The following is a 24,940-nucleotide window of genomic DNA, read 5'->3' as shown; positions in this document are numbered from 1 at the left end:
AAATTACAGTGGAATCCCTAACAGCTTTTTGCCAACAGGCTTTTAGGATTCCAAATGCAAATTGGACTTAATCAAGAAAAAGTATTTTTAGATTTAATGGCACTTTAATTTAATGTAACACAGTTACAGTGCTTTCATTTATTAACAGAATATGTTTTGGTTGTGAATTTTGGAGGAATCCCCACTGGAAAATTATTGCCAGGCCTCCTTTGGCTGTGAGCCATTCATTGAAATGGGCTCTGAGATAAGGCTGATGAATTTCACTAATTTGGGGAGTGCCAACTAAAGATTATTATTGTGGGTCCATTAGACTTGAGAATTCTAAAACCCAGCACCAAATGAGGTGAAAAAATCCATGTAACCACGTGCAGGTTATGGAACAATTAAAATCTTAATTGGATGTCAAGAAAAACAGTGGTTGCTAAATAACTTAATTTGGATTTCTCTTTCTCTGTAGAGCTTTGGGAAATCCTTTAATGTGATTTGGAGTTATGGCAGAAGATACTGTAGAAAAAAAATTACAGCTTAACATGTACCTAAGCCGAATCTCAATTCATGTTGGTGATCTTGGGCATGTAGCCACTTTGTCTAGATTTTCTTAAAATAGGGTCAATATGTTCTAGTCTATAGAGTAGTTGTAAATAAGGAAAACAAAACAAAGAGGCGATTTGACTTAGAAGTTAAAAGACCAGACTACTTGGGTCTGGTCTTTTCAAATTTTAGTTACTTGCTTTGGGATCATGTACACAAATTAATTACCTTCAATTCTACATCTGTAAAATGTAGACATGAATATAGTTGCAATATAGGGCTAAACGAAAACAAACAATAAAGCATTCAGAAAACCGCCCAACAAGAAGCAAGTGCTTGGTGACTGACATGTCAAACATTGGTTTAATTATTATTATCATCATTATTTCATTTAATTATCTTTGGCTGAACCCAAATAAAAATAATGTAGTTTGAATCTTATATATAAATCTGATAGTGAGTTTATCTAGAAGTCTGATAGCAGATTGATTCTGGATTTACTATTACAGGCTCATGCCTGTGTGTGTACATATATGTTTGTGTTGTTTCTATAATGTTGCTGCAGTTAGCATAAATTAGTCACATGTCTACAGGCAGTCTTTGACTTAATGACAGTTCACCTTAGAATTTTTCAGCTTTATGATGGTGCAAAAGCAGTACAAATCCAGTAAAGGCTACGCTTTGAATTTCGATCTTTTTCCGGGCTAGTGATAGGAAATACAATCCTCTCTCTCGGGGTGCTGGGCAGTGGCAGTGATCCAAAGCTCTCAGTCAGCCATGGAATCATGAGGGAGAAGCAAATGATAACTACACAGTGGTGTTCGATAGGTTAGGTACGTTAAGTGCATTCTCAATTTACAGTTATCTTCAGTTTACAGTGGGTTTCTTGGGACGTAACCCAATCATAGGTCTAGGAGTATCTGTGTATGGGATGCAGTTCTAAACTATTCCTCAGGCTAGAACACCAAAAATAGGTCTCCTTACTTGAGAGTGCAGCTGTACAGGGGAAATTCACTGTGCTCAGAAACTTCTCCTAGACCTACTTGTGTAAATCCACAGGAAGTTGCTGGACAGTTTGTGGCTGTTCTTGCTGAAAATCAGGCAAGTTCAGCACTTGACCTTGACTTACCTGGAACTTAGTCATTGTCAGGAAGTGTTTGAATTATTACAGTCAGCATCTGGTTTATCCCACTCCGTACCTTTCTTCAACGAAGACATCACAAAAGCAATTTGGGGACAGATAAATTTCTTTTAAAATTGAAGAGTGGTTGTGGAAGAATCTAGAATGTTTACAATGAAAGCCATTTGATTTTTATTAGTATTAGCATCTATGTGCTTGCTAATTTTCAGTCATTTTTCTCTTCAGGAATGGTCCCCCAGCTTCTAGTTTCCACACTGCTGCTATTTGAATGGAGTCCTTTGTGAACCGTTGTGATTACATTGCATTTTCCTTGTGTTCTTTCAAAATGTTCTGAGTTTGCCTTAATTTTGATTGGAGAGTGGTGAGAGGAGGGTGGCAGCGGGGGAATGAGGGCAGCAGGACATTCAGAATGTTGTCAAACTGACATTTTCAAATTGTCAAAAATGGTCTACTAATCTCAAGCTATTATGACCTGCTAATAAAGCACTTATCTCTGACAGAAGGTTGGGTCAGAAATGGGTGTCTGAAGGTTGTCACAGAAAAGTATTTGCTCTTGTGTGCCCCAGCATTCCTTTGACCTCTTCTGGACACTTCCCCAGCAATCATAAGTCGGACTAATTATGGAATGCTGTGTGTCAGGGTTCAGGAAGCTGAGCCTTAGGCCAATTTGAAGAGAATATGCTGAAAACAGTTTTGCTTAGGTACTATTCCCTAACCTTTACTTCCATGTAGACCAATAATAGTTAATTAAGGAGTTTTATGGAGTCAGGGGTGTATATTTGGTGCATATGTTGAAAATAGAAGCCTAGCCTATTCAGTTTTTCAAACAAAAGTAATTTATTTGACAGGCAGAGAGACCTAGAGATGGAGAGGTAGAGAGAGACAGAGAGAATGCTTCCATATGCTGGTTTACTCCTCAAATGCCTGCAACCACCAGGGCTTGACAGGCCAAAGCCAGGAGCCAGGAACTCAATCTGGGTACACCCCATGTTTGGCAGGGACCCAGGTACTTCAACCACACATAGTGCTTCCCAGGGTGTTTATTAATAGGAAGCTGGAACAGAAAACAGACTCAAACCCAGACACTCTGGCACAGGGTACAGACATCCCACTTGGCAGCTTAACCACTGTGGTACACTCCTGCCCCAGATGTCTAACCCATTTAAAATGTGGCTAACATATAATGAATGAGAGTTTTTCAAATTAGAATAGTAATTGAGAAAGTCATTATCTCTATTTCATTTCAACTTAAATTTTTGTTGCCTCTCTATTACATTTTCCTACCTGTTTCAAAAATCAACAAAGTGGTTAGTATGATTAATGCAAATTATTTGTGGATACCATATTTGCTAATTTGCATATCACTGAAGTTTATCTATCACCCTCAAATCACTACTCTCAGCTCTTTAACAGCCATTTGCAGACACACAAAGATTAGTGAAAATTTTTTGAGTTTTCTTACTTGCACATGCCTAGGTGAAGACAAACAAGGAGAATGCCCACAAGGGTCCTTTTTGCAGTCATTTTAGTGGCAAATTTTCTCATTTTTGCATTTGTTACTGCTGATTTCAGTGTTTAAAATGGCCCACAAGTACAGTGTTGAAGTGTTATGCTATGGTGTCTGGGTACAAGAAGGCTGTGATGTGCCTTCCACAGAGAGTATGGATATCAGATAAACTGTGTTCAGACATGAGTTATACTGTGACTGGTGTGAACTGAATGTTAATAAACCAATAATCTGAAGGGTTTTCAAAAAGTTCATAGAAAATGCTTGTTAGGAAACAGACTGCATAGGTTTCAAAAAAAATTGCACCAAAATAAACTCTTCTTTTACTTCCATTTTCTCACAGACTTTTTTGAAGTTCCCCTTGTATATCTTATATAATATCTTTAGACAAAAACACAAAGTAAGGTTATATATTGATCAGGTGTGGTGAAGCTTACAAGAACCTATGCTTGTATTTCTCCTAGGAGCAGTGATTGAATATTCACTAATTCTGTGTTGTTGGTGACCCTGTACAAAAATAACTCCCACGAATAACAAGAATCAACCATATTTGTTTTGTAATTCCTATGAATTATTCATATGGGAAAGCATCAATGACCTACTAAGTGGGTACCAACTTAAAATTGAATCTATAAAAAAGTACCGTAACATAAGATTTTATGTGAACTAGTTTATCCATTTGCTGCTTATGGAAATCATATTTATTTCAGGTTTCTTCCCTTTTATGATAAAATTCTCAGGAATACTTGAAAAATTTCCTTTAGAACATTCACATCACCCTATTTCTCTTGGTGAGGACTGGGTGCATAGTCTCCCCATTCTGTGCAGAGACAGAGGGAAAGGGCTCAGGCCCCCAGCATCAGGTCTTCTGTGCCTTCCAGGACATAGAGAAAGAAAAAGAAGAAAATTATAATAAAAGAAACACCTACAGGATGAGAAAACTAGTGGTTAGGGAATGCACATGCATCAACATTGAAATTTGTGTTGCATATAGTACCCCAACTTTAACCTTCGGTTAGCAAATGATTGCTATTGCTGGAAAGCATGGCATTTAGACAGGAAAGGGGAGATCTTGTGGCATGGGAGCCATTGGTATTCCAAGGCAGACCAAGGATCTCTTCTCAAGATAGAATTGTAGTGGGGGTCCAGTGTAACAAGAATCCTGGGTCTACTCATGTCTGGCAGACTGATGCAGGAGGGTGCCTCAAGTCTCCTCCGAGGAAGGTCCCTTGGCCATCAGGGAAGAGGTTCTGAATATTGTAGAACTATGGCCATTACAGTCTTTCCAAAATGAGGCATGTTGGTGCTTGTTCTTGGCAAAGGAAGGCATGAAGAAGGTAAAAATTAACAGAGCAGTTACCTTGGAGGTCCACGAGCCCTGCTGGAGACTCAAGTCAGTGAAGGATGACATTTTCCCTGGGTCATGCAGTTTCAAAACCCAGAGGTTACTAGACTGCAGAGTGGAATTTGGGCAGAAGGTCGCAGAGACTAAAGGCAGGAGAGCAGAGTGGAGGCCTGGGGGGAGCTGGGTTTGTTCAGGAGACACACATGAGGTCCCCTGCATCACTTTGCCAGACACTCCTAGGAAACTGAAGTCACTGGGAGAGAAAAAATGGATCACTATGATTGCAGCCTGTTTGCAAATTGAAATAGGAATTACTCCTTTGTAAGAAATGAGACATCTTTCCTTTCAGATTTTGTATATCCTTGCCCTCACCTGTGTTTCTCAATTGTCTAATCTGGTGCTTCCCCTGCCTGGACATTAGAAAGACTTTTAAAATGCAGAGACTCACTCCAGAGATTCTGATTATTTGATCAAGAGTGGATCCTGGGCGTCTGTGTGTTTAAGAGTTCTCAGATGATTTAGTTGTTTAGCCAAGGCTGAAAAGTAAATGTATTGCTAAGATCTTTCACGCTCCATAATTCAGTGTACTCTAAAGACATGTTAGGCAGTATGAGTGGCCTCCAACCACATTCTGGTCTGCTTACCCTGCTAAGAAGAATTCATATGCGAATAATCTATCTCCTGTTACTTTCTCCTGCCTTTGGCCCAGCAGGAACTGCTGGTGATAAGACTGACATTGTGGCAACAGAGCAGCCAGAAAGAAAGGAAGTGAAGAAGAGAGCAGGACAAGAGAAGGTAGAGGGTAACTGGGAAGGAATGGAAAAGTGGACAGTACTGTGCACTACTTCCCACATGCTCCCATCCTTCGGTATCCAAAGTATGGGGGGAAGAGTGTGAGCTCAGGGCCACACATATGAAAGTGCCAGTCTCAGGGATCCATCATTTACTAGCTGCTTAGTCTTGGGGGGAACTACTTAATCTTGTCCAACTAAAAACTGGGATTCCAAACAGGTCTGTCTGCCTTAACCCAAACATTTTTCCAGCTCATATAAGTATCTCCTAATTTATACCTGCACAATAGGCCTTCAGTAATGAATGCAGTAATTAATAACTTTGCAGATGGTAGCTGAGTTTGTTTTTAAATTTCTACAGTCAAATAAGTTGGGAGAATGTTACAAGGAGATTAGGGGAAATAATGGTGTGTCATTTATTATCAGCCTGGAACACTCAGAATTGTCATTTGTAGGAAATAAGCTCATTATTAACAGAAGATTACTTTTCTTGTCTTTATGTGACTATTTTCTTAAATTAAAAATCAGCTTTTTTTCCTTGTTGAAAACCAATGTGTATTCATCTCATATGGATTTCGGAAGAAAGATGGGCAAATAATACAAAATACAGCACACTCATAACCCCTCTACCCTGGTGGGACTGCTCTGGTGCCTTAGTGTCATCCTTGTGGGCTTGCTGCACTTTTATATATGAGGAGTCCTCAAAAAATTTATAGAGGATGCATATCATGAGAAACCATGCATAGATTTCAAAATTCTTTCCACTGAAATAAGCTTATCGTCCTTTAATTCCATTGTTTCATTAACTGTATGAGTACTCTCAGATTTTTAAAGATCAGAGTATAGTTTTTTTTTTTACTCTAAACATCTGGTCAACAACATTCCATGTCACTACATTTTCATCTTTACTACGTCATTTTTACGTCTGCTTATTAAGGAGATTTTGTTTGATTTTTAAACCACATTTGTTTACTCAGAAGATAGAGACCCACAGGTAAGGAAACATCTGAAGAGCCTAGGTGTGGCTGTGTGGAGAGGTTGAGTAATTCAAAACAAAGTACAAAACAGCAAAACAATTACAGCCTGTCTGACAGTTGTGCATCTGTTTCCTGTGGCCCTTCTACCCACAAGTCTACCCCTGACTTCAAAGACAAGTCAGCGCGGAGGAGGAGGAGGTCTGGGGGATGAGGTGCAAAAGGAGAGTCTAACCCATGATAAGAGATTAAAGGAAGGTTGATCAAAGACCTAGCAACAAAGTGCTAGCCCTTGACTTGCCTTGGACTGTCCACCAACATTTTCATCAGAATAGAGAACTCACTTTGAAGTGATTGGAAACACATATGCTCAATCAAACTGCTCTGGTAAAAGAGCAGTTTACCAAGTGGCACAGGAAGGAGTTAGCAGAGTTGCCTCTTTTGCTCTCTCTGTTGGGTATTCCTCACTAATTGAACCCTGTTTCTTTGGATCCTTGTGCAGGGGTAGGTAGTGTAGCTCTACTGGGTATCAGGTGAGGAAATTCAACTAAGCAGGGAGGGCTAATCTTTGTTCCTAGTGGAAGGTGTGGGAAGTATAGCTGCATTCACTCAGGACCTGCACCCATCCTTTACAGGTGTTTAAAGGCTCAGGTGGTTTTCTCAACAGCAATAAGACTTGCACATGACTCTTCTGGTTCACTCCACTTGTTCATTGCTTGTTTGCTACTCTACGGAGTAAAAGTTGATGGCTCTGTGGTGTCGTACCATAAACCAGCAGTTTCCCCTGAGAGGGGAAGATGAGAGAAGTGCCGCCCAAATGGCAGAAGCTTTTTACAACATCCAGTTAAAAATTTTTAAGTATTTTAAAAGCCAAAAGTTATGTAAAATGGCAAAAAGTGTGTTCCTATATTGTCTTTCATTAGCACTTCTCTCAGGGTCCATTTTTTATTTTTCTGCTTTACATGAAAATCCTGTGTTTAGGGTCTTTATTTTCAGTTCCCCCTATCATATCTTTATTTCCTTCAAAATTCAAGGGAATTACTGCTTTTTCTATACCTTTATGAGATCAGCTTCCTTTAAAAAAGATTAATTTATTTGAAAGAAGAGGTCACACAGAGAGACGGAGACACAGAGAGAGTGAGACCTACTTACTATCTGCTGGTTTATTCAAGACGTGGCCACAACAGCCAGGGCTGAACCAGGAGCCTGGAATGCCATCCAGCTCTCCCACATGGGTAGTGGAGGCCCAAGTACTTGGACCATCTTTGGCTGCTTTCTCAGGTGTGTTAGCAGGGAGCTGCATGGAAAGTGGAACAAGTGCCTTGAACCAGCATTCAAATGGGATGCCAGTGTGTCAGGCAGCCCGTGCCATGATGCCACCCATGGTTTCTTAATCTTCATCTGATTGTCTTGATTGAGGAGAGTGTTAGGTTCTGTGAGAACTGGAAAATGCATTCTCTACTCTAAATGGAGCTAGACTAGGTGAGGAAGTAAATCATTTGAATGCAAAAAGCTAATATGATGCTTACAAATCTCAGAGACTTCATTAGGACGATTTCACAAAGAAGGAGGCTTGAACTGGGCTTTGGAGATCTCTGAAATTTCAGAAGGTGAAAAAAATAACAAAAGATAGACTCGTAGATGTTGGGCTGGAGTAGCCTGGGGAAAGTTACAGGATTTGAAAAACTGCAAACTGTTTCACCGAAGTTCAGTGTATTCATTTGCCTGGGACAAATGGCCCAGGTGTGACTATCAAGGGAGGGTCTTCGTTAGATAGAGTAAAGTTAGAATATGCTAAGGAAGCTGAATTGTGACTGTACTGGAGACCTTGGAGTGGTAGATGCCATGCAGAAATGTTTTAGAATGTTTGTCTACCTGTGGAGCACAGGCTGGTCTCAGAGAGGGAGAGGCTTGGGGCCATAGCATAGTCTCAAAAACAGCCTGAGGGAGAATGGGAGCAGTGAGCCTGGAGAGAAAGGAACGCACTCTGGAGTTGTTGAAATGAGAATGGATCTGGCCTGTAGGGGCAGCAGTGGGGTGTGTGAAAGAAGAGAACTAAGAAGACTGGTAGATGACTCAGGGACAAGTAAACAAAAGTGGCCTCTGTGAGTAGGTGTTGGGTGATGGGAATACAAAGATATTAATGATATCAACAGAACAATTAGGGAGACAGAGTAGGTGTCCACAGTGAAAAGCCCAAAGCAGCATCCTCTAAACATTAATGGCTGAGTAAGGCGATGAGCTTTCAGGAATTCAGATAAAGAAATGCTTGCAGTGTCAAGTCACAGAAGCTTCAGGGAAGAGAAGGGAGATGAACTGAGCCTTGAACAGTGGGTACTATTTGGACAGAATGGAGGGAGGGGCAGTTAAGACAGGGGGTGGGGGTTCGTGGGCGGATGTGAGGAGCCAGAAGCAAAGGCAGAGGACTAGGAGTATACGCGGCGTGTTTGTGGCACATTAAGATGGATCATCTTTTTGGGAACAGAAGTGTTATGAAAATGGAGGGTAAGAAGGGAAGGTAGCAGCTTAGACTTAGTCTGGTAAAGATTTCATGACCAGGTTAAGGAGTTTGTAGTTTAACCTCGGAAACGTCCAGCCGTGGGCATTTTTGAACAAAGTTGTGGACTATGAACAAAAGTCTTTTGGGAAATTTAATCTGTGAAAAATGTGCAAAATGTATAAAATGAGGGTGACTTAGAATCAAAACAGGATAAAAATGGGAACAAGGTGACCCTGGCCATGGGAAGATAAGTATGGAAAAGAGGCCAAGTAAGTACCATTAAGTCCAATGTTGGGAGGTAGGATAAGGAAAGAGATTCAACCAAAGTTTCAAGTCTGGGAGGCTGTGATGACAACTGTGCTGTATACCAGAGCATAAAATCAAGGGAGGATTGGTTTTCAAGTAACCCCCATGGTTTAGCATTAAAGACCTGGGACTTGAGATGGCCAACAAGCAAACATGTGCAAGAAGTGGTTAGAAGTGGGGGCTTAAGGCTCATCTGGAAAGCCGATTTACCATCCAAGCTGGCACATTTGCAAATTCACACAGCTCAGCAATTGTTTGAAGTTTTTAATTAATTAATTCAGAAAATGAGGTATTTTCAAAAGCTTATTTGAAAACTTATACTCTCTTTATACAGATGAATTCTCAATTGCGTTTTCTGTTTTCATTGCCAAAGAGTTCAACTTGTAAGAAAGTTGAGAAAGAAAGTGGGAAGGACAGTAGCAGGTGTAGACATTGTGGGCATTGGGCCACTCTTGTTTTCAATGATAAGGATCCATATTTGACTCATCTTTTTAGCAGTTGTAGAATGTAGCAGAGTCAGTGTCTTGCACATTATAAAAACTAAGTGTTGTTTAATTTATATTTCCATTATAGTTCTCAAAGATAAATGAGTGGACATAAGAAAAACTAACAAGCTTACAGCCAATTTTATAAGACTCTACATAAACAAATGCAAATTGGAGGTCAAATTTTAGTTGCAAAAATTTGTGAGCAAGATCCACGGAGATCTTTACCAAAATGATAGAAATTCATATCAGGCCCCCATTCCCTGCAGTCTCAGAGGCACTCACAAGACACAGCACCTTGAGAACCAGAGTCAGCAACTAAAGTTATCAGTGAACAGTGACGTAATGTGAACCCCAGGCTCACCACGGCCAAGGCAAAGTAGACCTATATTTTTTTTCTTCTGAAGAACTAGCAAGAAATTCAATTTTTCGGGGGGTGGTGGTGGTGGTTGGGAAATAGGGTGAGAGGGTGCCAGACCACTTAAGAATAAAGTGAGCCAGCTATAGTAGAGGACTATGTATGGACAATATTCATTATTCCACGTGAATTGACTGTTGCATGTAAGGAAAATGAACGTTAGTCCCATTGATGTAATCACAGAGAAGGAGCAGTATGCCTCTTTTTTAACATTCTAAACTACATGAGAAATATACCATTCATTTTATCAAGTCTTTTTTCTGGTCTTTCAGCCGCTCGACTGATCCAGAACATGGATGCCACTGCTGAGCCCTGCACAGACTTTTTCAAGTATGCCTGTGGTGGTTGGCTGAAACGCAACGTCATCCCGGAGACCAGCTCTCGTTACAGTAACTTTGACATTTTAAGAGATGAGCTAGAAGTCATTTTGAAAGGTTAGTAGAGATTGTGTCTGTGTGTCAAAGATTTCTCTCTTAATAGATTCATTTTGTAAGATACAACTGTTAGCTTTGCAGGGGTTAGCCTTGCAGCTTTTTAATCCAAAAGATTAAAGTTGATCATTTCTTCAGGATTTGTGTGTACTACCACTGGGTCAAGCTGACAGTGCTAGACACAGAAATAGATATGTTGGCATCTTAGGGCTGGCCTTGTGGAGGAACCGGTAGTGCTACTGCCTGTAGTAAAGGCACCCCATATGGGCACCAGTTCAAGTCCCAGCTGCTCTTCTTCTGATCCAGCTCTCTGCTACAGCCTGGGAAAGCAGTAGAAGATGGCCCAAGTGCTTGGGTCCCTGCACACACATGGGAGACCTGGAAGAAGCTCCTGTCTCTTGGCTTTGATTGGCTCAACTTCAGCTGCTGCAGCCATTTGGGGAATGAACCAGAAGATGCAAGACTCTCTCTCTCTCTAACTCTGTCTCTCAAATAAATAAATAAATCTTTAAAAGAAGGATATGCTGGCATCTTGTAGCATCACCTTTTCATTTATAGGTAGGCAAACCATAAAACTTTATCATTCCTTGAGATAGCATTTTATGCCATTTTACAGAAGAAAAAATTTAAATGATTACCACTAAAAACTGCTTGGATGGTTTTCTTCCCTAACCATGTTAAAGCCATTATAAAATGTTACTGAGATTTGACTTCTCAGTATGTTTGTGTGTTTGTATCTGTACACACAGCTAAGACACTCTCCAGGCAAGTTTAGAAAGTATGGACAGGGCCGGCGCCGCGGCTCACTAGGCTAATCCTCCGCCTGTGGTGCTGGCACCCTGGGTTCTAGTCCCGATCGGAGTGCAGGATTCTGTCCCGGTTGCTTCTCTTCCAGTCCAGCTCTCTGCTGTGGCCCGGGAATGCAGTGGAAGATGGCCCAGGTCCTTGGGCCCTGCACCCGCATGGGAGACCAGGAGGAAGCACCTGGCTCCTGGCTTTGGATCGGCGCAGCACATCGGCCACAACGCGCTGGCCATAGCAGCCACTTGGGTGGTGAACCAATGGAAAAAGGAAGACCTTTCTGTCTGTCTGTCTCTCTCTCACTGTCCAACTTTGCCTGTCAAAAAAAAAAGTATGGACAAATCCCTTTTATCCTCCAGCCTCTATTCTTTCCTCTTCTAGAAGCTACTTTGTAGAAGAATAATTTTTTCACTTTCTTTTAGCATCCAAACAAGAACGGTTCATTCAGCTTGTTTAGAGAATGAACAGTTCAATCACACAAAGAATTATTTTTCCAGCTGTGAAAATGTCTATCCATATCCAAGTCTAAATGCTTCTGTATGATTATTTGTGTTTATCTCAATTTCAAGAAAAGTAACATCTTTTTTATTTCAATTACAAGACAAGTACACATCACTATTCACAAAAAGAGACCACCTACTCTAAAAGACTGCACTAACTTATCTAGGGACACTTACTCCTGATTCTGCAGTAGGAATGGTGATCTGGTGAAGAGTATGAGTTTTCCTATGAGTTTGGAATGAGGATGGAATGCACATACATACTGAAAAAAACAATTTTTTTATTGAACTTACATTGAAAATGTAAATTGCAAATGAGCAATTATGTTGATGCATTTTATGAAATGTCCTCTTTCAGATGTCCTTCAGGAGCCCAAAACCGAAGATATAGTAGCAGTGCAAAAAGCAAAAACACTGTACAGGTCTTGTGTAAATGAAAGTAAGTGCTCTTGAATTGATTTGTCAGGAGTGTGCATATATTGTGCCAGAACGTGTGTAGAGTTCATCTTAAATCCATTTTCATTGCTTTCCAAAGCTGCTATTGACAGTAGAGGTGGACAACCTCTACTCAAATTGTTACCAGATGTTTATGGGTGGCCAGTAGCAACACAAAACTGGGAGCAAACATATGGTAAGGCATTTTTCTTTATTTTTAAAAAAAACTGTCACAGAAAATCTATGTTACATTACAGTTTCATATTAATTAACTAAAACTCCTCAACATGCATTTCACGTTTTGTTGCTTTAGGTACTTCTTGGTCAGCTGAGAAATCTATTGCACAACTGAATTCTAAGTATGGGAAAAAAGTCCTGATTAATTTCTTTGTTGGCACTGATGATAAGAACTCTATGAACCATATAATTCATGTAAGTTTGTATGGCTGACAGCCAAAGTTGTCTTTAAATTGAAATAAACTTCCATACACTTTGTTGTTACTGAGATTTAAAAGTAATGTGAAAGATTAATGCATATTTTCATTGGTATTTCATGATCTAGGTGGTAATAAATTCTTGCCCTGTTCCTGTTACTTGGAGTTCCAATTTTCAAAATATTTTCTTTTAGACATTAACCTCACTTCTGCTACCCTTGTTTTAAATACTTCTCCCTTTATTAATTAAATGATTGGATGCATTCAATGGCCCTCCAACTCAGAGAAGGCACTCAATAACTTTATCTGTTTCTTGAAAGGAGCATGCTTTGGTTTCTGTAAGTAATTCAATTATGGAAAACAAAAATTTCTAAAGAATATCTATACCTTTTCTCAATGAAGGAAAATACAATGCAATTCTTTTTAAATGGCTTTGTTAATGTAAACCATTTATTTATGTGTCACCTGAAATGAGATTAATCAACATGTTTGGGATGAACTAAAATTTTATAGAGCTTTTCTTTGGTCTCTTGTAAAAGAAACTATATTCAGTGTTATAAGTCATAGAGCTAAATCTGTCTCTATAGTGTAAACCTTTAATTTCATTCTTCATATTTATTAAAATTGTGAAAGGAATAAAACCCATCTCCCTCCTATGGCAGATTCCCTTTCTCCCTTCCGAAAATCTCTCCTTGAACCCTCAAATGCCTACATCCTACATGATCACCTTGAGGGTAGCAAGATGGGGAAAGAAGCAGAGTCTTTTATGTAGACACTTTCTGGCTGTTTCCATCAGTCCTTTGCATTATATTTCTTTTGAATTGGCCTGGGTATTTCACAGCTACAAGTTTCTCACTAAAATGTTCCAGCTCGCCCCTGCATCCATCTTAATGTGCAGTGAATTAGAAGCCATCTCAAAAAGCTGAGAGGGTGCACAGGTAACTTACACATGGGTAAGGAAGGGGAGCCAGACACACTGAGCAGAACTGAACTTCCTCTCTCATACAGCAAGCTGCTGTCTAGGTCTTCTGATGCGTTTTGCAGAGTGACTTTTGGGGAAATAAGGCAGAGTCTTTTTCATGTTCCTAGGATAGAGGAGGTAAAGAAAAAATTCTGGCAAGATGTACACTAGCTAAAGAGCTAATGCAGAGATCCTATGATGGTGGAATAGGGAGCTTACTGCTCTAGTCTAGGGGAAGATACTTAAGAAAAAGTAGAGAGAGTACAATCTCAGGGAAGAGTTAGGGAGAAAAATACAGAGGAAACTCAATGAAAATTAGGACACTGTAGATCTATGTGGAGGGTGTGGGCATGCACAACTCAGGACCCCAGCAGCTGAGAGCCTCAGCACCAGCTTTGGAAAGTGAGGTGAGACCAGACTGCAGCAGGCAAGCCACTGATGATAAAGCTACAGGAAGAGCCTGGCATGAGTCTGGCTTGGAGCCCTGTGAGAACAGTGTATCTGCCAACATAGAGGGGAAAACAAGGGACACATTTCTCTCTCCCTGACCACCTGGCACCAGCGTCCTATAGCTAGACGAGAGAGAACGGGTACCATTATGGACATGTGTAACAACTGCACCAGCTTGTGTCTGTGTGCCCAGCAACCAGCCTAGAGGAGACACCTGAGTCTGGCTGGGAGAATTGACAGGGGACTGGGTGCTTCTGACTGTGGGAGTCTTATATGCTGGGACTGTGAAAATACTATGGCTATGTAGAAGGATACAGGGTGTGGTTGGTCTTTGAGCAATCCCTATGAGTGGCTCCACATGCTCTGGCTCCCTGATTCCCTGGTGAGGGTGATTGCTGTGAGATCCATGCTCACATCCAGGACAGCAGGGATCCTGGGTGTGGTTCTTGTGGCAGCATGGAGGAATACTGTACCCACTGGGGCTAATGACAAAGCACTGGTCTTGGAGGAGAGGAGGTGAGTGTGAGACTGCCAATGGGGCTGATTCAACTTCCTCTCTGATAAAAAAAAAAAGAATTTACCACACCCAACTTGGATGTCTCTTTGGACATTCCCTTTACCCTGGAGCACTGAACAGAGCTCCCTGGACACACTCAACACATGTCTCTAGGTATTCACTGAAAGAGCAGACACTCCACTATGCCACAGAGGTATGGTCCAAAGATAAATATCATTACAGAGGAAAAATAAAAACAGCAAGTATCTCCACAATGCCTAAAAATAAATGCAACAATTCAAGAAACAAGAATAAGGAAGACAACAACACTTCAATACTAGAATGTGAAAATGAAGAGATTGAAGAAATGCTAGAAATGGAATTAAAAAAAATTGATCATAGGATTACTCAGAAGTAATAAGAAGTAAATCCACAAATTAAAGAAAGCCAAACATGATCTGAATGAAAAATTTCCCCATTAAATTGAGATTTTAAAATGAAATCAAAATGAAATATTGGAAATGAATAATTCAATAGATCAAATAAGAAATATGGTGGAAATCCTTAACAAAAAATTCAGTGAAGGAGCCAGCATTGTGGCATAGCAGGTAAAGCCGCTGCCTGTGCTGCCAGTTTGAGTTCTGGCTGCTCCACTGCCAATCCAGCTCTCTGCTATGGCCTGGGAAAGCAGTAGAAGATGGCTCAAGTCCTCTGCACCCATGTGGAAGACCCAGAGGAAGCTCCTGGCTCCTGGCTTCAGATTCATGTAGCTCTGGCTGTTACGGCCATCTGCAGAGTGAACCATCGAATGGAAGACCTCTCTCTCTCTCTCTACCTCTGCCTCTGTAACATTGCCTTTCAAGTAAATAAATAAACCTTAAAAAAATAAAAGCTCGGTGAGGCAGAATATAGAATATCAGAGTCAGCAAATAAATTTGGAAATTTTACATTCAGAACAATAAAAAGAAAGAAGAAATTAGAAAACTGAAAAAAACGGTGTTGGATGTTTATAGGATACTATCAAACAACCCAACATAAAGGTCTTAGGAGTTCCTAAAAGCATGGAAAGAGAGAATGGATTAGAAGGCCTTTTTAGTGAAATAATTACAGCAAACTTCCCCAGTTTGGAGAAAGAAAGGGATGTCCAAATACAGGAAGCACATAGAAATTACAATAGACATGACCAAAAAAGATCTTCACCATGACATATTGTAGTCAAATTCTTCACAATAAAACATGAACAAGATTCTAAAATGTACACAAGAGAAATGCCAGGTTACTTTCAGAGAATCTCTAATTAGACTCACAGCTGACTTCTCATCAGAAATACTTCAAGCTATGAGAGAATGGCAAGATATATTATAAGTTTTAAGAGAAAAAAGCAGTTAACCCAGAACATTGTACCCTGCAAAGCTTTCATTTATGACTGGAGGTGAAATAAAGACCTTCCATAACAAATAGAAATTGAAAGAATTTGTCACCACTCATCCAACCTTACAAAAGATGCTTAAGGATGTGCTACACACAGAAACACAGAAACATGATCATCACTATGAAAGAAGAGGAAGACCAAAAATCTCCCAGTAAGTACAAAGCAAATCCAAAGTAACCAATAGGAATATTTGTGGAAAAATGGCAGGGTAAAGTTGTTACTTAACAGTAGTCACCTTGAATGTAAATGGCCTCAACTCTCCAGTTAAAAGACACAGACTGGCTGAATGGATTAAATCAAAACCCATCTATTTGCTGCCTACAAGAAACACATCTTACCAACAAAGATGCACACAGATTGAAAGTGGAATGATGGAAAAAGATATTCCATGCTAAGAGAAACCAAAAAAAGAGCTGATGTAGCCATCCTAATATCAGACAAAATAGACTTTAACACAAAAACTGTTAAAAGAGACAAAGAAGGGCACTATGCAATGATTAAGAGATCAATTCGGGCCAGCGCCGCGGCTCACTAGGCTAATCCTCCACCTTGCGGCTCCAGCACACCGGATTCTAGTCCCGGTCGGGGCGCCAGATTCTGTCCCGGTTGCCCCTCTTCTAGGCCAGCTCTCTGCTGTGGCCAGGGAGTGCAGTGGAGGATGGCCCAAGTCCTTGGGCCCTGCACCCCATGGGAGACCAGGAGAAGCACCTGGCTCCTGCCATCGGATCAGCACGGTGTGCCGGCTGCAGCGTGCCAGCCGCAGCAGCCATTGGAGGGTGAACCAACGGCAAAGGAAGATCTTTCTCTCTGTCTCTTTCTCTCACTGTCCACTCTGCCTGTCAAAAAAAAAATTTTTTAAAAAAGAGATCAATTCAACAGGAAGATATGACTATTGTAAATATATATATAACTAGCTACAGGGCACTTGATTATTTAAAAGAAAAATAATGAGTCTAAAGGGAGACATAGACTCCAATACCATAGTAATAGGGAACTTCAGTATCCCACTTTGATCAGTGGACACATCAACCAGACAGAAAATCAGCAAGGAAACAACAGCATTGACACTATAGACCAAATAGACCTAATGGATATCTACAGAACTTTTCATCCTACAGTTTCAGCTTTCTAATTCTTCTCACCAGTTTGTGGAACTTCCTCTAGGCTAGATCACATGTAAGCCATAAAAAATGAAGTCCTGTTGTTTGCAACAAAATGGATGACACTGGAAAACATCATGCTTAGTGAAATAAGCCAGTCCCAAAGGACAAACACCATATATTATCCCTGATCTGTGGTAACTCATAGAGCACCTAAAAGGTCATCTATAGTAGTGAATTTTTATTTATTTTTTGACAGGCAGAGTTAGACAGTGAGAGAGAGACAGACAGACAGAAAGGTCTTCCTTTTTTCCGTTGGTTCACCCCCCAAGTGGCTTCTATGGCTGGTGTGTTGCAGTTGGCGTGCTGCGCTGATCTGAAGCCAGGAGCCAGGTACTTCCTCCTGGTCTCCCATGCGGGTGCAGGGCCCAAGGACCTGGGCCATCCTCCACTGCCTTCCCAGGCCACAGCAGAGAGCTGGACTGGAAGAGGAGCAACCAGGACAGAATCCGGCGCCCCAACTGGAACTAGAACCCGCCACAGGTGGAGGATTAAGCCTAGTGAGCTGCAGCACCGGCTATAGTAGTGAAATTGACACTTTGAGATGCAATGACTTTGAACAGCCTTTGTCTTGATGGTTGAGGAACAGGTTGGTTTTTTTTTTTTTTTTTCATGCAATTTGTTGGACTCTTAACACAGAGTTAATTGTGTGTATATAAAGTTAATCTTAGTAAAAAATAAGAATGGGAATAGGAAAGGGAGAAGGAAGAGGGGTGGAGCACAGGTAGGGTGGGAAGAATCACTATGTTCCTAAGGTTGTATTTATGAAATACATGAAGTTTATATCCCTTATATAAAAGTTTCTGGGGAAAAATAGATTTACACTAGCTTCAAAAGTTCTACATTTACCATAGAGGTTTTCCACTTCTCCCCCACAACCCATCCAAATAAACTTGGAGGATATGACCCACTCCCTCCAGTAAGTGAGTCACAGTGGGAGTGGATGAGAAGGTTCCCAGGGGAGCATATTAGGATCTCATTAAACTGGGAAGCCCTGTACATGTGTAATTTGTAGGCTCCCTAGTCTTGAATGCTAATGTGTTTCCACTCACCTGCACTTCTGCTCTGCATTATAATTCCCTCACAGTGTATTTTTTGTTCAAGTTTCTTTGCCTTTCCTCAATTTTTTGCAGCACAGTCCTCCAGATGATCTAATTGCTCATCAGTTTAACATTGAAACTATTGTAGAAACCATGTTTTAGTTATATATGAGCTCAGTGTTTGACTGCTACCCTTATAAACAGGGAGACTAGGATCCTGTGCATACATCGGCCAGCTGTTCTATATCAGAGGAACAATTTATTTTCTTTTATGTACTTTTGTTGTAGATCGACCAACCTCGACTTGGCCTCCCTTCTAGAGACTACTATGAATGCACTGGAATATATAAAGAGGTAAAAATTTTTTCCCTGATCTGTCATAATAAATAGAGTACCTAAAATGTAATGTATTGGAGTGAAATTGACATTTTGAGATTTGATGATTGTTTACAGCCCTTGTCTCTATTGTCTCTAGTGATAAGGAACGGTGTTTTTTTTTGTTTGTTTGTTTTTTGTTTTTCCATACTATTTGTTGAACTCTTTACCTATGGTGGGGTTAATATTATGAGTATAAAGTAAGTTGAAAATAAATCTTTGTAGAAATTAAGAGTGGGAGCAGTGGGAGTAGGGGAGAGTACAGAAAGAAGGAAGGGAGTGTGTCGGGAGGGAGGATAAGGTGGGTAGTATCACTTTGTTCCTAAATATGTATATACGATATACATGCAAATTATATACCTCAAATAAAATTTTTAAAAATACAAAAAAAAAGAAGAGAGAAACAACCAAAACAAATTACAGAGCTATCTTGTAACAACGTATAGATAATGAAAAAGACTAAAGCCCCATTTAAACTCAACCCTCTTATGTTCTTTATATAAGAAAAACACTTAAAATCATACATAATAATGAGCTACCATTGATAGGATGACCATCCTCAAGAGAATAATGAAAGCATTTCTAAGAAATAAGCAAAGTTGTTGAGATAACCACATTTATGCATTTTATATTCAGTGCTATCCTTTAGTCTTGAACAGGTTACACACTGGAAGTTTTTGCCCTGAATCTCATACAGAGACATTTTTGTTTTATCCGCAGTTAAACTTTTTAATTGTTTTGTAATATTTTACAAAACTGAGAGATCCAGATTAGTTAATAATTAGCAGAATTGCAAATTCCAAACTTGCTGCTATGGCAGCAGTTGGCTAGACCTGTTGTGGCTGCTTCCTTTAGATACAGCATTTGTGCTCCAGGTTTGAATAGCCATCTAGATGATTCATTTATTTATTTATATTGACTTTCTGGTCCCTGTAGGCCCTAGAGCTTGCATATTAGCTTGAATTTTGCAGTAATAAAGACAACTAGCAGCACAATAGCAACAGAGGAGTTTATTTCTATCTCCCATTTCCAGTCCAGAAGCAGTCAGGTGGTCTCTGTAAGGTAGGAAGCTCTGCTCCATAGAAGTTCCCAGAAACCTAGCTTTCCTTAACATAGTGCTCTACCACCAAGCTCCTTTGGCATTTCATGTTGATCTATTTGATCAGAGTTGGTTAACCAGGGCCCTGCTCATTTCAGACCACAGGAAAAAGAAAAAAATGTGGAAAATAATTTCCTTTTATGCAAGTGTTGCAGAAGTTGCACATGCTACATTGTTTAGAACATTGTGATGTGGCCACATCCAAATATAATAGGGGACTGGGAAATGCAGTCTTTTCGTTTTTTACTATTTGTTTTCCTTGTTTGAAAGGCAGAGTTACAGAGAGAGAGAGGGAGACGGAGAGAGAGAGAGAGAGAGAGAGAGATCTTCAAGTGCTGTTTCAGTCACCAAATGGTCACACCATGGGACTGTATCAGGCCAAAACCAGGAGGCTGGATCTCCGCTAGGTCTCCCAGGTGGGTGGCAGGGGCCCAAGTACCGCGGTCATCTTCTGCTGCCTTCCTAGATGCTTTAGGAGAGAGTGGATTGGAAGTGGAGCAGTCAGGACTCAGCCAGGGCTCCTATGGGATGCCAGCATGGCAGGTGGCAGCTTAACCTGCTGTTCCACAACACCAGTCCCAGGAAAATACACTCTTGAGTTGAGTGGCCATTGTATGTGCCTTAATAAAAGGTGGTTTAATTGACTTCTAAGGATTTTTTGGGGTTTCTTTTTGATCTTATTATAAATAGAATTTTCTTATTTTCTTTTTGAAGATAGTTCCTTGTTAGTACATTCAAGTGTTATTGATATTTGTATATTAATTTTATAATCTTCCACTTTACTGTATTTGTTTATTTATTATAGTAATTTTTTGTGAAGTCCTTAGAGTTTTCTGTATGTAAGATCATGCAATCATCCAACAGAAATAATTTCAGTTCAAGCCGGCACTGCGGCTCAGTAGGCTAATCCTCCGCCTTGCGGCGCCGGCACACCAGGTTCTAGTCCCGGTCGGGGCACCGATCCTGTCCCGGTTGCCCCTCTTCCAGGCCAGCTCTCTGCTGTGGCCAGGGAGTGCAGTGGAGGATGGCCCAAGTCCTTGGGCCCTGCACCCCATGGGAGACCAGGAGAAGCACCTGGCTCCTGCCATCGGATCAGCGTGGTGCGCCGGCCACAGCGCACCTACCGCGGCGACCATAGGAGGGTGAACCAACGGCAAAAGGAAGACCTTTCTCTCTGTCTCCCTCTACTGTCCACTCTGCCTGTCAAAAATTTAAAAAAAAAAAAAGAAATAATTTCAGTTCTTACTTTTCTATATGGATGTCTTTTATTTCTTCTTCTTGCCTGATTGTTTTGGCTAGGACTTCAAGTACTAAAATGAATAGAAGGGGCGAGTGAGGGCATTCTTGCCTTGTTCCTGATCTGAGAGGAAACACTTTCAACTTTTTACTGTTGGAAATGTTAAACTGCTTATCACATGTGGTGTTTATTGTGTTGAGATACATGTCTTCTATATTTTTTGAGAGTTTTTATCATGAAAGAGGATGTTGAATTTTATTAAATACTTTTGTGCATCTATTAAGTATTCATGTGGTCTTTTACCTTTCATTTTATTAATACAGTGTATCACATTTATTAACCTATGTATGTTGAACCATCTTGCATTCCTGTGATAAATCCCTCTTGGCCATAGTCAATGTCTTTTTAATGTGCTGTTAAACTCTGCTCGTGTTTTGTTGAGGATTTTTGTATCTTTAATCATCAGGGATACTGCTCAGTAGTTTTCTTTCTTATAGTGTCCTTGTCTTGGCTTTGGTGTCAGGGCAGGGCTGGCCTCACATGAATAAGTTTGAAAGAATTCCATCCTTTTCAAGTTTTGTGGATAATTTAAGGAAGACCTGGTGTTAGTTCTCCTTTAAATGTTCAATTGAATTCAACTGTGAAGTCATTAGACCCTAGGCCTTTTTTTTTTTTCCTTTTTTACAAAAAGGGTATTTTTTATTATTGATTGACTCTTACTAATTACTGGTCTGCTCATCTGTTTCATTTCTTGTCAATTCAGTCTTGGGAGGTTGCATGCTTCTAGGAATTCATCCACTTCTTCTGGTTATCCAATTTATTTGTGAATAGTTGTTCATAATAGTCTCCTAATAGCCTTTGTTTTTCTGTGCTATTAGTTATAATGTCTTCTCTTTCATTTCTGGTTTTGATTCAGTGTTCTCTCTTTTTTTCTTTGTTACTCTAGCTAATGGGTAGTTAATTGTCTTTTACTCAAACCTCTTTTAATTTCCTTGATTTTTTTAGTATTATTTTTCCAGTCTCTATCTTATTTCTTCTATGAACCTTATTATTTTCTTTCTTCCACTTTGTTTGGTCTTGCTTGTTCTTTTTTCACTTTCTTGAGGTGTAATGTTAGGTTGCTATTTGCAATCATCCCTTTTTTTTTTTTAAATGCAGACATTTATTGCTGTAGTCCTCTCTTAGTACACACTTTCTAATGGCACGAAGAATGTGAAGATAGTTCCGCTGATAAAGGAATGTTTATTTTGGGCCATGGTTCTCAGGCTGGGACATCCAAGATCAGTGAGCTGCAATTGGTAGGGGCCTTCTGCTGTTTCAACTCAAAGTAAAAACTGGTAGGGCAAATGGGTGCATTCCAAAGAGAGAGAGCGAGCATGAAGGAGAAACTACTCTATAAGAACCTACTCTTTTGGTAACTAAACTGTCACCACAAGAACAAGAATTCACTCAGGTGAGAAAGGCACTAATCCAGGAGAGCTCTGCCTTCATAACTCAAACAGCTTCCATTAGGCCCCACCTCCTAACACTGCCACATTGAGGAATTAAGCATCCAACCCATGAACTTTTACCAACTAAAACAGCAGCAACTTTCCTGTCTAGATTGCTTTCGCTGCATCCCATAAATTTTGTTAAAAATGTTTTCATTTTGTTTGTCTCAATGTATTTTCAAATTTCCCTTTTAATTTCTTCTTTGATCCATTGGTTATCTGAAGCATGGTTGCTTTATTTCCACAAGTTCATGAGTTTTTCAAGTTTCCTCCTGTTATTAGTCTCTAATTTCATGCCACTGTGGTCGGAAAAGTTACTTAAATTAATTTCAGTCTCCTTAAATTTGTTAAGACGTGTTTTGTGGCCTTACACATGATCTATCCTGGCAAAGGTTCCTGGCAAATGTTAAGAGTGCATATTCTATTGCTGTTGAATGGAACACTCTGTAAATATCTGTTAATCCATTTGTTCTAAATCATAGTGCAAGTCCAGTGCCTCCATATTGATTTTTCTATCTCAGTGATCTGTTCATTGCTGAAAGTGGGATATGGAAGTCTCTTATAATTACTCATAGTAAATTATAGTCCATGTTCTCCTTCACATCTGTTAATATTTCTTCTGCATGTGGATGCCCAGTTTTCAAAATGCCATTCATTAAAGAGTGCTCTTTCCCCTTTCTGTGATCTTGGCACGTTTGTTGAAAAGCCAATTGACCATAAATACTCAAATTTATTTCTAGGATCTTTCTCCTATTCCATTGGTTGATGTGTGTCTATTTTGATCACAACAACTTAGTATATATCTTGGTTGTTCAGGCTCTTTTCTGTTTCCATATGAATTTTAGTATTGTTTTTTCAATTTTTGTGAAAAATTATATTGGAAGTTTGGTAGGAATTGCATTAAATGTATAGATTGCTTTGGGTAGTATGGGTGCTTTAACAATATTAATTCTCCAAATCCGTAACATAAGAAATCTTTATATTTGTACCTTCATCAATTTCTTTACATCAGTGTTTTGTAGTTGTTAGTATATGTATCTAGCCTTCTTGCTTAAATTTATTTCTTAGTAATTTTTGGTAGCAACTATAAATGGAATTTACCTGAATTATCTCTGTACCTTTCTGCTCTTGTTAAATCTGTTCTTTCTGGGGGAGGTGATATTTGCTATTCTCTACCAATCACTACCATTGATAACTTCTCATTTAGTTTCCTTGGAATCTTAAGCCAGCTGTCAAATAGAAGTTTGCTCCAGTTTTTCAACTACCTTGCTATCTCTGAGAAATAAATCTCCTTAAATTGTTTTTAGGGTTTTAGTGTTTCATAGGAAAAAAAAATGATGAAAATGATATGATAGTAAAATGATAAATGGAGAAATTATATACCTGGAAGAAATCTAAATAGCATTGTATCAGGATATCATTGTGTTCACTGATTTTTCTCACAAATTTATTATGTTGTTGTTTTATATAGAATAAATATGTCACACACACATGTGGGGGTGGTTGGGAGAGAGAAAGAGAGAAACAGCTCACCTTCTACTTTTTTCTTCACCCCATAAATCTAAGTTTAAGGTCATTCCCTCACAAAAGCCTTTCCTGGAACTTTAAATTAGGTGAAGACATCTCTATTTTCCTGGCATCTCTGTTTCTGTATACCTTTTCATTTAATGTAATTTTCTTTTCTAAAGAACTGCAAGCAAATTGGAAGGAATGCTGTGTTTCGCTTAACCATTGCTCTTTTCCAGATACTTTGCTTGTTTTCTGTCCCTTAGTAATTACCAAGTAAGTGCTACTTACTTACTAAGGAAGTGCTACTATTGTGGGTGAGTGATGGGGGAGATGGCTGGGAGAGAGGAAAGAAAAGGAGAAGAATCCAAGCACTTACAGCTCCCTCCTGTTGACTCACCTTGTTTTTTGGGAAAGTATGAGCCCTAGCTTCAATACTTCCTAAGCATCTTACAAACCATTTGTCCATTTTCCCCTCCTCAATCCCCAGTTATGTCTCTTCTAGACTCAGTGTTCATGAAGTATACTTACACATTCAGTGGGTCCATACTTTTGCATTCTATATTATTTTATTGAAGAAATTGTTCTAGTGAAATATGTATATAAATTACTTTAATGCAACAAACCAAGAGGAGTTTCAGGGATTGATATGGGGTGACTAAGATTTTGGTACAAAAAGTACTCTACCAGAGAAGCCTGGCTTCTTCACCTGTCACTCTAGCCCAGGATTTTCATACTCTTGAATGCAGTATAAATTCTGCAGATACGCTCCCAGGGCTCAGGATTTGGCAGGATCACAAACCTTTTTGAGTGAAGAGAGCCATAATCACAGATCTGCTTGATCAAATTATTAGCTAAGCCCATTTGTCCAGATTCTCTCTATCTCTCCTTCATGGATACCTTTCTCAGGCAGGGACTCACCTTCCATAGTCCTAAAACCAAGTTGCTTAAGAACAGTGAAAATGGCACCTACAGTTAATAAGAAAGCCAATTTCACTTTATAGAAGCACTTTTTTCTCTTTTTTTTCCTTTGATATCCTCAGAATGTAATCTTAGTATTATAATTTATGTGTAGCTTTAAACATAGTAAAATGT

General features: G+C 39.7%; 1 protein-coding gene across 2 annotated transcripts in view; it reads left to right on the top strand.

Moving 5' to 3' along the window:
- Positions 1 to 24,940, top strand: part of MME (membrane metalloendopeptidase) — a 100,522-nt gene that overhangs the window by 25,358 nt on the left and 50,224 nt on the right. For both annotated transcript variants that reach the window (XM_062212719.1, XM_062212729.1), the window contains exons 4-8: positions 10,271 to 10,432; positions 12,089 to 12,169; positions 12,266 to 12,361; positions 12,479 to 12,597; positions 18,427 to 18,492. In XM_062212719.1, coding sequence (XP_062068703.1) covers positions 10,271 to 10,432; positions 12,089 to 12,169; positions 12,266 to 12,361; positions 12,479 to 12,597; positions 18,427 to 18,492 — 524 coding nt within the window. The remainder of the gene's footprint in view (positions 1 to 10,270; positions 10,433 to 12,088; positions 12,170 to 12,265; positions 12,362 to 12,478; positions 12,598 to 18,426; positions 18,493 to 24,940) is intronic.

The sequence above is a fragment of the Lepus europaeus genome, chromosome 2, assembly GCF_033115175.1.
Source record: "Lepus europaeus isolate LE1 chromosome 2, mLepTim1.pri, whole genome shotgun sequence".
Classification (NCBI taxonomy): domain Eukaryota; kingdom Metazoa; phylum Chordata; class Mammalia; order Lagomorpha; family Leporidae; genus Lepus; species Lepus europaeus.
The sequence above is the reverse complement of the archived record's forward strand: the minus strand, read 5'-3'. Positions and strand labels throughout refer to the sequence as shown.